The sequence below is a fragment of the Alosa sapidissima genome, chromosome 21, assembly GCF_018492685.1.
Source record: "Alosa sapidissima isolate fAloSap1 chromosome 21, fAloSap1.pri, whole genome shotgun sequence".
Classification (NCBI taxonomy): domain Eukaryota; kingdom Metazoa; phylum Chordata; class Actinopteri; order Clupeiformes; family Clupeidae; genus Alosa; species Alosa sapidissima.
Genome location: NC_055977.1, coordinates 29,610,042 through 29,623,391, shown reverse-complemented (window position 1 = coordinate 29,623,391; position 13,350 = coordinate 29,610,042). Strand labels below are relative to the sequence as shown.

Sequence of the window (13,350 nt, the reverse complement as noted above, 5' to 3'; positions counted from 1 at the left end):
ATACAGAGACATTCACTGATATGCTTGGTTTCAGAACCAATTTCACACACACAAAGGCCAGTTCATGCATACCATGGTTCAGCACAACCCATGATTATAGTATTGTATAAAGAGATTAAAAGGGCCTCACTCATTCTGTCCAATGCCACAGAACATCCCAGTAGAGTTTCTCGGGTACAGAACATGCCTGGGGTCTCCATACAGCCAAGCTAAATGAAGGGGTGGGAGGGGAAAGGCATACAAGGACTATTTAGTGTGTGTGGTCATTATTACAAAACAGACACATGCCACAGCAGTCATTCTATAGCTGAAATGGCACACATCTCAAAAGAGGGCTCATCTCTTCCTCAACCACTAAGGGGCTGAACCCAAAACTGGACTTTTAATATGTGACTAAGATGTTTTGCTTAGTCATATACTGATGTTATTCACTAGTACATTAGGAGGAAGTAGTTAGACCGGTCACGCTTCTGTCACTGATGAATAGAAGATGGTTGAATATTACTCTAAATTGTATGTGTTCCTGGTATCAGAATAAGGTCTTGTATGACGTCAAGACACTTGCCTACAGGTTCACTCCAGTTTTAGATCTCACACTAGGATTTCTGCATTATCCTTTCACTGACCTCTACTTGACTTGCAGTGAATGTTCAAAGGCATATCTACAGTAAACATGATTCAAAGGGGGATAGTGTCAGTTATTTCCTCATCAACACAATCTTTTACACAATATTACTTTCCCCATCCTGCTTCACAGAATTATGCTTGTTGTTCTACATACAAAAAGGGTGCAGAATTCAGCTTACACTGACCAGCACATAAGCCAAGTGAAAGTGAATTGATCAGAAATGAAGCCACACTGTAACCACATTGGATTTAAAAGCATTATGCCCACTCCAGAGTTTAGTCTTTCACTACAACATGTGAAAACTTTAGAATATGATTAAAATCCTTTTAAAAATGTTCACAATAATAATAATAATAATAATAAAAAACATCACAATAATGTCTTGCCAATGTCTTGAATGTATTCTTATGTGTAGGCTATATTGGTCACAATTGGACGCAGGACCAGCCCTTGGTCCTGCGTTCTGCTGTTGTGGTATTATAGTGGTCTACCAGTTGTGCTCACAAGGGTTTGGGGTCTATTACATGCATTGAATTTGAATAGCTACACATAGCTGGCTAATAAAACACTGCTGCCACCATTTGCCATTCACTCCCAGCGTCAAGCCATGACCTTTTTAGCATTACACTCATAGTGCCACACCAGCCCAAGCGTCTAATGACCACACGCCAACCGTGCTCCTAATGCATCTAATTGGAGTAGCATCCTCTGATTTGGATGAGCATTTCAGAAGGAAGGCGCCAGGGCTGCACTACTCTTACATCACAGTGTGGTTTGTTTTGAATGATGGCAGAGGACTCACCGTTCCATCTCTAATGCTGCATTTACATAGAGAAGCATGGCCAGGGCATTTGGCTGCTGCATTTTTCTGAATACGCACACAGTCGTAAAGAGAGATTGACAGGCAGGGGGAGATAAAGAGGGCTGTGACACTGATGTCAACAGTGCAGACGGGGAACACACCCACAGTGAACAGAGGAAAGTAAGAAGAGAGCGAGATAGAGGGGAGAGAAATGGATAGAGGACAGAGAGAACTGAGAAATGGACAAACGGAGGACAAGTGGGGAGACTAATGTCATAGAAAAGCTCCATTACCCAAAATGCCCACTACCGCGTAACCAGCGATGACCAGCATGAAGAGGACACAGCAGATGATGTCTGTACAGCTCCTGAGAGTAGTGACATAAAACACCTTAAACATGAAGCTACTTCATTCTGAAAACATTCTAGTATTAATTATAACGCATTACATTTTGTAATATGTACTTTGTTGTTAGGTCATCATGCACGACACACAACACACAAACCTGTTATGAATAGGTCCATTGAATGTTGGGTCATACTGTGCTGCATCCCCTGAAACAAAGAAGGAAAAACTTATCAGACCCTTGGTTTCTAACAGCTTAAAGAATATCTCTGTTGATTTATTATGTGGTATTAAAGATCTGTAAATATATATACAGTCTATTTGAAAACAATAACAGAAATGGAAATAGCCTACATGTCGGCAGACACTTTTCCAGCTAGGAGGCATGATGACATAGGAAATAGTGTGTTGACAGGTGTTTATTTTCAGGGTGGGTTTATTGTTGCTTGGCAGCTGAAATGGGTTTGTTCGTATGTAGTGGTATGGTAATAAGTAACACTGTTTCAAGGAAACACAGACAGCAACCTCGGCCATAAGTAAGTGACCTGGACCTTGAACTAGAACACGAAATACTGAGGAATTCAATTCACCCTTCGCTAAGTCCAACCTTTAGCACCCTGCACGTCTATTACATAGGGGGAGAACCGGGACTTTTCAATGAAATGTCATTTACAAAGACATCGTACCACACTGAAAGCTAATATTTTGTCACTAGCAACCTACATCTGTCCTCTGGCAAATACAGTGGGAATTTCATCTCTGAACAAAACCGTTCATGAGTTATTTAAGCAAAAAGTCGAATGTGCATTTTGTTTCATTCGACTCTCCTGGCCAGAATGAATGGAACAGGCATGGGGGACGAAAGAAACATACCATTTAAGCTATGTACTTCCCACAACATATCATGAATGATACTTCAAACAGGTGTTATTTTAAATAGATTGCTGATGGGCTATACATCTTGGCGAATGTCTGTTAACAACTTCTTGCCGTTATCGTGAAGCGTGTATCTCGCGGTTATGGAAATATCATGCAATATGCCATTTTTTACGGTTAGAACAATATGTGTTCCCAATTATATCATGTTTCTATAGTGTAACATGTTATTTCACTGTGTCTTTACGTGGGTTAGGGCACCACACATCCAAATAAGTTCCCTTCATGACCCACAGGCCTTCAGTCTCCATAGGTTAACATGGCAAAACTCGAAAAGCTTGACAGACCTCCCGTGCCTAGTGACGGGTTGCTAAGCCACGATTGGCCTGTGGCGGTTTTCGGGTGTGGCTTAGCAAAGGGTGAATTGTGACAGGAACTAGGATGGGAGTGGGGATGGGAGGGAGAGAGAGAGAGAGAGAGAGAGAGAGAGAGAGAGAGAGAGAGAGAGAGAGAGAGAGAGAGAGAGAGAGAGAGAGAGAGAGAGAGAGAGAATGGGAGCAATTTGAACTGAAAATTGGTTCTTGTCCTTGTTTCACTACTGCATGTGTAAGCATCTTTCCTGTTTCACCTTAAACCTGCATTGTGTTCCTGTATTTCTACTCATTATTCTATTCTGCATTTCCCATAGGCTACACAGTTGTTCCTCACACACCATACACTAAGCCAGGCCTGGCAGAGCTTTGGGATGGGGTAACCATATGGAGATGTAAAGTTGCAGATTTCGCACGCAGCTGATCCGCAGATGAACACTTGCACTGACTAGTCCTAGAGTAAACAGAAAATAAGTTTATCAACACTTACAGAACTCTAGAGCCGTTATTGCTAGTGGAGAAAAAAATACTGACATCATTTCAGGTCTGTGAACTTTATAAATAAAGGATAGCGTGATTATGGCAATTGAAGAAGAGTGTCTTGGCCGAAACGTCTGTGGGGCAATTAAAAAAGATCTGGGAGTGCCATCCTTTATTGCTAAAGTTTATATTGATGCTCGAGGATTTAGCACCCAGTTGATCATACACTAAGGTGTTGAGCGCTAAGGATTTTTGAACATTTCTGCCCAGTCTCTCCTTTGATATCCTTATACATTGCCCCTGCAAGTGGATGGTCATCTCTCTGGCATTACTTTCAACCAAAAACCCTTCCCCCTTCCAAACTAGCTGTGTCAAGCAGACACAGCCTTGCTCAAACATTTCAATCTTTATGTTATTTTCACAGACAAAGTGTAATGTATTGAGGGAACATGCTGGCAAAGTGGATGCTACATTTGAGTCTCCCTCTGTGAAACCGGTTTCTCCACCTGTGAGTGAAGTCCAGTCAGGGATCACATTTCAATGCTGCACAGGTGCTTGTTTGTTAGAATAATCTCAACAAATGTGGAAAAAATTACCTTGACATGTTCAGGCCTTTTTATGGCTTACAAATAGAATATCGCACAAAACTTTGAACCTAGACTAAGTTATGGCCCATTTGATCTGCCTTTTGGGTCCTCAGAGGCTGTTAAGAGGTTTACAAGGTTGACTATTTATTGACGACAAGGTTGATAACAACTGGTGAATTTGCAGAGTTGTACAATGACATTTAAAGTTCACCATTATCCATAACCTCATGAAGACAATATCTGTTACCTCTGTGTGTTTGTGTTTTAGAGTGTGAACACACAGCTAGAGAGAGAATCTACATCAGCTAATTTGCATGAGCAAGCAAGCTTCAGGAAACAATTCACAACTTCAATGTTACAAAAGTCAACATATTTACCTATACCCGACTTCCCACAAATAGACATACACAAACACATGCAAGCTCTGAGACACAAGCAGCAGTGTAGGCCTACATCCAGAGCTGTCTTGTTTCACATTCATGTTATATTTATATTTAGGCCTACACAAAATTATATTTGTCTTTAAGTCCATCATGAGCCTTAATGCTCACATTCTCCTGGAATATTTTGCCTGTTAATGGGTGTTGTAGTACTTTCATTATGTTTCATTTCTCAATGTCTCAAAAGATGGCTTTGGGGGGTTTGTCTTCCAAACACCTGACCATTATTTTTGGTAGAGATTCACACTACTCATTTTTTACATCACCCCAACAGCAGCAGGCCTCACAAACATACCCTCCAAACACACAAACAGCTTTCTCAGGATTCTGATTAAACTCTGATAACTTGTGAAAAGACATAAACAAACAATATATTTGCGTTGTGACTTTATGTAGAGCAACTTGCACTATTTTTACGCCACCGCATAGCTTTCTGCCTTAAAGTGGACCGCTGTCTCGCTATCCGGCAAAAGATTCTTTGGACGCCGCTATTTATGGATTTCCGGCTTCCATTGACTTACATTGAACACATGTAAACAAAACGTCAATTATGTGCTCAAACTAACGCCGCTGACTTATGAAAACAACCATTCCACTTTGATACGAAACTACATAATTGTACAACATTTATTCAACAAAAATCACAGAATTTGGATCATGTGGAGAAATCTTATGCAAATTGTCAACCCCTAACCATGTGCCCATTGCCCAAATGTATGGTCGACTAATGTCGAATGTCAGAGTAATGACATTGAAAAAGGTACCTTAATGATACACTTCAATTTATAAAGGTATGAAGTATAAAAAGAAAAACACAATTTATCAGATGGATTACCCAAATATTTATTCGAGGGCACATCTATTCCCAGAACTATAATGGGTGTTAAATATTCCACAACCACTAGATGGCAGCATGACACAGCACATAAAGTACACCTACGTGTCGCTGCGACCTGAAGGATGGCGTGGTTGAATATCCACTTCTCCTGCACTTCGGGTCTAATAGCGGGTGAATTGTATGACCACCAGATGACGCCATTTCACTGCACCTCGGGCCTAATAGCTGCTGTAACTTCGTTTAAGTAATAAGCCTCGAGGAGCCGACGGTTACACTTGTTTTAGGGGCGTTTATGTTCCATATTGTTGTGCATGCATTACTTGAAAATAACTAGCTCTTTATGTGTGAACAGTGAAGGTAACGATCTCTTAAACATGTGAAAAACGTGAACTTGAAGAAGTGAAATTTGAACAATATGAACTATGAATATTGAACCTTGAAGCTACATATATAAGTGTAAACATGCTTAACAAAATATGGGAACAAAACATGGGAACTAAACGTGCATTACGAATATAATCAGTGAGAGCCCTGTGCTTGTTTCCCTGCAACAAGAAGGTTCCATCTGGGGGTGATGGAAGACAGTGACACCCTCAGTGTGTTTGAAATGTCCAGTCGATTGCGCAATTTGGTCTTAGTTTAGTTGCAGTCATTCGCATAGATACGTGGTGGGAAATGGTAGCAACGTTTTCAGCGCTTTTACGGCTATCTCGGGATATTCTGCTTTGGTTTTGATCCAAAAACCCGCCAGAGAGGTTTCCTTATACACACTCTTAAGACCACCGTCATTTGCAATTTCGATCAACTGCTCTTCCTCCTGCGCTGTCAAGTTAGGACTATTCGGGATATTGACAAATGGGTTGCGGACCCACTCATTGGTTTGCCGTGGATCTTTGGAGGATGGGAAGTAACGCTCAAACTCATTTGAAAGCGCAACAAGGTGATCGCGCACCAGCTGCGAGAGAAAGGGCCCTGCCTCAGTCTCTCCCAAAACCCCCACTACTGTTTGGAACATATCAAATACACCCCGGACCACTCGTCGTCCCCACAAATCAAGCTTGGCTTTAAATGCAGCGACTTTATCTGCCAGTTTAAAGACAGTCGTCATTCTCCCCTGGAGTGACAGGTTGAGGTCATTAAGCAACCCGATCACACAGGTAAGCGAGTTTTGACACCCAGTCCTCATCACTAAAATGTGCAGCTAACGGTGACTTTTTCTGTAAGAAATCTCTGCAGCGGCTCTCGCAACGCAAACACTCAGCCAGTGACCTGCTAAAGATGCTTGTTTTTTGTTGCTAATTCTAGCAGTTTAGCTAACTTCGTGTGACACTACCGTTCGCTCGCTAAGAAGGTGAAGTGAGCTGACCTGAGGCTGCGCAGTGCGCAGCGCTGAAGACAATATGTAAAAGTGTTGAAGGCGGGACAGACAGACGTAAGAAAATAGACCTTGCAAAATGCAAACATGCGTGCAATCAAACAACTGCATATAGGCCTATGCCATGTAAAAACGTGACATTATTGCGAATTAAATTTAATTTAGTTTGCATGCATTTTTTTTTAACTCTTGTCGTAGGGTACGGCACGGTTAGGAATGTCCCGGCCGCGGCCCGGTGGTTGGGGACCGCTGGCCCAGGCTACCAAGCACGTCTGGGTCTGCGACAGTGAAATAGCTCCAATATTAATTGTGTCGCCAATGAATATATGCTAACATGAATCTCATCAGTCACCTATAGATAAGGGTTAGGCTATAACATATGTAGGCTATAATGTAAAAATAGGGTCATATCATATAATGTTGACTTATTAAGATGGGGGAGAGAGCTGAACATATTACACTGAAAATCAATCAAAAGTTTGTAGTTGATCCGGATGTCATTGGTGGCAAGGACTGTTAATGGGTGTATCCACAATTGGGACCTTGTTACAAGTTGGTTTTTCAGCTGCTAATGCAATCAGTGGCCGTCAGAAAACATGTTAGACAACTGAGGAATGAGATGCCACACATAAAATGTACAGTCAAACAGAACGCACAAACATCAATGGGAATCCACCAAACACTGCAGGGAACCATGTTATTGTCAATCAGCATTCTGCCACGCTAAATCAGACCCTGCTTATGTTTGTGCAGAGCAGAACAGATATTTGTAGATATGATGCAGTACCTGTTAAGAGAGATTGGCAGCTCAGTCCTAAGAATGGCTTGTATATCAAATCTATCATCACCACATTTACCCCATCCAGCAGGTCTCAGGTCAGCTCTTTGCCTCTGATGAAAATGTAGGCAAATTGGCAAAGTTTTGTAAAAGCACTCAGTATTACAATGTAACAACTAAGCTTATATGTAGGTACCCACAAATACATAATGCAAGTACAATGATAGTACCTGATAGTATATGTTGTTACACAGGTTATAGACCCTTTCAACAATAAAAACAAAAACAATGCTTGAACGTTCTATTAGGGCCCCAATCTACTTCCTCTGCATTAAGATAACATATGGAATGTTAAAAAGGAAGCCTTGTGGGGCCAACTATGATGCTGATAATGGAACTCTTGAAAGGGTCCATACCACTGTACCTAATTAGGTAGGTACACTGTAACAGTGACACATTAAAATAAAGTGTTACCTATACACACACACATATAAATGTAGCGTGACGAGTGTGTTTACATACAGCACTAACCTCTCTCTCTCTCTCTCTCTCTCTCTCTCTCTCTCTCTCTCTCTCTCTCTCTCTCTCTCTCTCTCTCTCTCTCTCTCTCTCTATATATATATATAAATAAAACACACACACACAGAGAGCAGAGAGAGAGAGCAATACAGAACAGGTCGTCGGTTTTACTGAACTGAAGTTATTGCTTGTAAACACAGTTAGTGCTGCATGTAAACACACTCGTCACGCTACATTTATATGTATATGTATATGTAATGTGTGTGTGTGTGTGCATATATGCACACACACAAACACATTACATACATGCACATATAAATGTAGCGTGACAAGTGTGTTTACATACAGCAAAAACTTCTGTATTGCCCTCTCTCTCTGTGTGTGAGAGAGAGGGCACACATTTATATTTATTTATTTATTTATACACACACACACACACACACACACACATATAAATGTAGCATGACAAGTGTGTTTACATGCAGCACTAACTGTTTACAAGCAATAACTTCAGTAAAACCGACGACCTGTTCTGTATTTGTATTGCTAGTGGAGAATGCAATCAAGCATTTTGGGCGATGTGGAGTCACAAGCTGGCAGCAGATTAAATGCTCAGGAGAGAGAAAAATACGGTTTTAAAAGGACGTGACCCAAGCGCAAGCCAGGCGATCGGCCTATAGGCCCGACAGTAATTGTAAAGTAATTTACAAAAGATTCACTGAACAAAAATGTTGATGTGGTACATGAAAATGTAGCTATAAATGTGGAGAATGCAATGCAATCAAACATTTTGGGCGATGTGGAGTGACAAACCGGCAGCAGATTAAATGCCCACGAGAGAGAAAAAGATGCGTTTTAAAAAGACTGCACAGACCGGTTTTAATAGGACGTGCAGACCAAAGCTGCAGCAAGCAGGTGATATTTAGAAATTTATTTCACAAAATCCAAGACCAAGAACAGACAGATGTAACTGGACACAGAGGCCAAAAATATTTAGAATTCTACAGGGAATGTTAATGAAGACGAAGGAGTGAATAGTAAGCCGAAGGCTGCTGACGAGTGCCCGCGCTAATTGTGAAGCAATTTACAAAAGATTCACTGAACAAAAATGCTGATGTGGTACATGAAAATGTAGCTAAAAATGTGGCGAATGCAATGCAATCAAGCATTTTGGACGATATATTGGCACAAACTGGTAGCAGAACAATTGCTCGGCTGGCCACCTCCGAGAGAGCGCGAGAAAAAAAGATGCGCATTTAAAACCAGGGCCTAAATTTCAGTGCAGGATTGCGGGTATTACGCATAAGTTATTAACAGGGGCGATTCTAGACCTAGAGCTTTGCTGGGGCACAGGCCCCCAACTCCCAATATATATATAAAAAAAAAAAAAAAACATTTAAATGTGCACGCAATATGAATTAATGGCTTTACGTCTAGCCCCCCATCATGTCCTCATCCATTTCTTGCCTGCCTCTCTCCGCCTTCTCCTGCCTGGTACTGGACTGCCCAGCCTGTGCTCTTTCTCCCCTCTCTTCTCCTCCTCCAGCATTCTCTCCCTCAATTGTTGTAGCAGCCACTATCCAGCAACATCCAAACACATAGGCATAAGTTGGCCTGCTGAATACTCACTGCATGAATTTATTAGGCTTTCATACACAAGAGTAGCTTATTTTTAGTCAAAATTGAGGTCCTGTAGTCATCCTGGCAATACTGCAGTTCGTTGTAGCTTAAATAGCCTACTAAAGCCTTCATACTGACTTTTGGTGATAATTTGCAAATGTAGCCTAATAATCTACACAGAATCAGAGTCTGATTTTGTGTACTCTGATTCTGTGTAGGTTGTATTATAGGCTACATTTACAAATGCAGCAAACTTATTTAAGTTTACCATTAAACCATTGATCAAATCACAGCACTGGCTATTACCAGCATAAATGTTACCTTTAATATGGACAATCATCATACCTCCCTCGTCCTCCTCATCTCTCCTCACTGTTCCTTTCCCTCTGCCTCTGTTCAGGAAGAATTGTCTGATGTCCATCTCTGAACAGTTTATCAGGCTATGTTTAGTTTTACAGTAGGACAGCTTCACAAACAGTATAGGCTACTTTTACAGGACTCTCTCTCCAGTATACGTATAAATCATTATTAATTGTCTGCATGTGTGCATGCAGCCTACGCATGGTGTGAGTCTGTGTGTGAGGGAGAGAGCACAAGCTTGTAAACTGTTGCTAAATGTAGGCTACGACGCTAATCATTGAAAAACATATGCTAATTATGTGGGCAACATTCTCTAACAGCGATCAACTTGTCATTTTTTTCTGTCAAACAAGTTGTGAATTTGTTGTAACATTAAAACAGGGGAGGACTTACTTTGTAATTAAAAAAAAGTGATATGACGATCTCCAGCGGACGAAATACTCGGAAGAATCAGGTGAACAATTTTCATTGGTTGTTGCGTTCAATCTTACCCAGCTACAGAGGTGCTATTTCCTGATCGGCTATTATGGCCCCTTTCTTTTTCCCCTTGTTTTTTTTTTATTGGCTGGTAAGTGACAGGCTCGAGTCATGACTAAAGCAGGCACAGAGATGCGCTCATGAATGCCGTTTCCAGCGAGAGCAGCGCTAGAATTGTGCTGGGGCACTGGAGACTTTTACTAAGGCACGTGCCCCAGTGAATAAGGTCTAGTGACGCCCCTGGTTATTAAGTCTTGAGCATAATAATAAAAGTCCCACAACTCTATCATAATGAGAGAAATTCCCACACATGTTACAGTGCTCTCTGATAACATTAATCTAATAATGGAGCGGCCTGAATGCGGGACTATTGACTGGACAGACCATCTCCGACTTCAATTGAACCCGATGCAGAGACACACATGCGCGCGCATGGACCACTTTGCGGGTGTCTCTCTCTCTTCGCTGAAGTCAAATTATAGCCTAGGAGGTGCTTCTACTAGCCTGGGTGTTCCCATGCTGCCTTGCGCGCGATTTGATTCACGCTGCTAAGGCAGCCTGGAGACCATGGAGCAAATTTTCGCCTGAGATAGGGGACCAATCACAGAACAAGGGGGAAAGCAAGACGATGATGAGCTATGCACAGACGCATTTGATAGACATCCGTGGGATCTGGGCATTTTTTTCAAATACGAGAAAATTAACGTTTGGTTCCCAGACCACGTCTTATTGAGAAGTGGTGGCGCTAGCCAGGCTATGCTTCTACATCAGGGGTGGGCAAACTTTTTGGCTCAAGGGCCACATTGGGTTTTGAAAATTGGCCGGCGGGCCGCACAATCTCCACCCCCCCCCCCCCCACCCCACCCCACACACCTAAAAAAATACATTATTTATAGCCTATAATTTACTATGAAAAGTAGTAAAGTATGGTCAGTAGTGGGAACTACTGTTGCCTTCATGATTTCCCTTTAAAAGTTTCTTATAAGGAGATATCAATTATCAACAATGACAAGCCAGCTGGAACCTGCGGCTCTCCCTCTCGTGAGTACAGACTAGTGGTGTGCGATACTGTAAAATTTGGTTTCGATCCGATACCAATTAAATATAGGGCCAGTATTGTCGATACCGATACTGATATTTGTAACTAAAAGCAGTTTATATACTTTTATGTAGGGGCCGAACAGTGTGTTATGATTTATGACATGAATAAAACATCAATATGCTAATGATTTTATGATTCCCATTGTTAATAATTTACAAACATTTCAGCAACGAAACATTGCAAAGCGGGCATGCAAGATGTGAAAGGAATGGTTTGCTTGACTGTAGGCTAGCCCTTGGTGAAACAGGAACAATGCATTTTGAACAAATTGAGAGATATTGGAAGTGAACTGGAATTAAAGTATCGATCCCATCACACTGGTATCGATCCGATACCAATACCAATGTTGGTATCGATACTATCGATATTTGGATCGATATGCCCACCCCTAGTGCAGACGCGTTCCCAATTAAATGGATCGCATAATGCTCACGTTAGATCTGCTGCAAAGGAGATAACTAAGAGTTAACTTAGTTTAACATGATGTTATCTCTATTTAACATGATGTTTTGACATTGACATTGTAAACGTTCTCTAAGGAGAGTGAAAAGCAGTTTGCAGTAAAGCTAACCAACGTCGTCTCTATCGCAGGAAAAAAATAGCGAGCAGCCTGATAACCAAATTAAATGCTCAGCGGGCCGGATGAAAGTGCTTGGCGGGCCGGATCTGGCCCGCGGGCCGCAGTTTGCAATCTGAAATCTGCGGGGTATTTGATGGTTCACTATTAAGTTTCATGTAAGGTGTTGGGATTTCAATCTGCTTATTGCGAGATAAGGCATCCGCTTTCATTTATTCATGGAACGTGTGTTGTGCTGAAATGGAAACCTTATTCAGCCTAAATTTACCGTAGTTATTTTTTAATCATGCATGATTTACTTTTTTATAAAATTCGTAGGCTGATTCCTGGCAGCAACAATTGTGTTTAAATGTAGGTTACTGCTTCAGCCTCTGGCAAACTCAGAAGGGGGCGGCATGCAACTGATAGCTTGAGAGCAACGTGTTGGAGACGTGTAAGACAATGATTTTCATTGGCAACAATATTAAACCAACCAACAATATAAAATATTAAGAAGAGCTCTTTTATGAGTTAAATTGAAACAAAATTATTACTGGCCTTTATTTGTCCGAATCTGAGGCCCAAACAGAATCCTGGCCGTAATTTGAGGATTTAGGTATGCACGTGTGTTTCAGGCATAGTGCAACCACTAATCTCTGACTGAAAGTGCACAGAACTTGTGCATTTGAGAGCGCTCTCTCGCGGCTAGACAGTAATGTTTCATGTAGGGTTCATGTCAGTTAATATCAATTAACATTTAAAAACATGTTCAATTATATAATTTTTTCATATGTAAGTCGCACCTGACTATAAGTCGCAGGGCCAGCCAAACTATGAAAAAAAGTGTGACTTATAGTCCGGAAAATACGATATATATATATATATATATATATATATATATATATATATATACACACATACAGTATATCTATGCATACACATATGTATTGTATGTATTGCATTACTAGCCTATTCTTAATTTGGTTTGTTCTATTGACATGGAATGAATGAAGTAGGTCTACTTCACAATTCAGATTTTCAGATGGTGCGTTGTGGCTGACAACGGCCCTAAAATCTCGAGTGTCTAGGTTTATTGCTGGTTCCTGGTTCCTGTAGTGCAATGATGTCATCTGCTGGCCGTGCCGCGCAATAGCGCCACAACATATGTAATTTCACTGGACATTACGGTAAAAATC

At 41.2% G+C, this 13,350-nt stretch overlaps 1 protein-coding gene across 4 annotated transcripts in view; it reads right to left on the bottom strand.

Annotated features, from left to right (window-relative positions):
• The window catches only part of slc44a4 (solute carrier family 44 member 4), a 29,252-nt gene that overhangs the window by 14,654 nt on the left and 1,248 nt on the right, over positions 1 to 13,350 (bottom strand). For 2 of the 4 annotated variants that reach the window (XM_042076793.1, XM_042076792.1), the window contains exons 1-4: positions 9,507 to 9,603; positions 1,936 to 1,984; positions 1,724 to 1,797; positions 131 to 209 (exon numbers count right to left, since the gene is read on the bottom strand). In XM_042076793.1, coding sequence (XP_041932727.1) covers positions 131 to 209; positions 1,724 to 1,797; positions 1,936 to 1,984; positions 9,507 to 9,588 — 284 coding nt within the window. In that variant the 5' untranslated portion in view covers positions 9,589 to 9,603. Of the gene's footprint in view, positions 1 to 130; positions 210 to 1,723; positions 1,798 to 1,935; positions 1,985 to 3,363; positions 3,477 to 9,506; positions 9,604 to 13,350 lie in introns of those variants that run through there. The other 2 variants (XM_042076794.1, XM_042076795.1) reach the window with 2 other exon arrangements.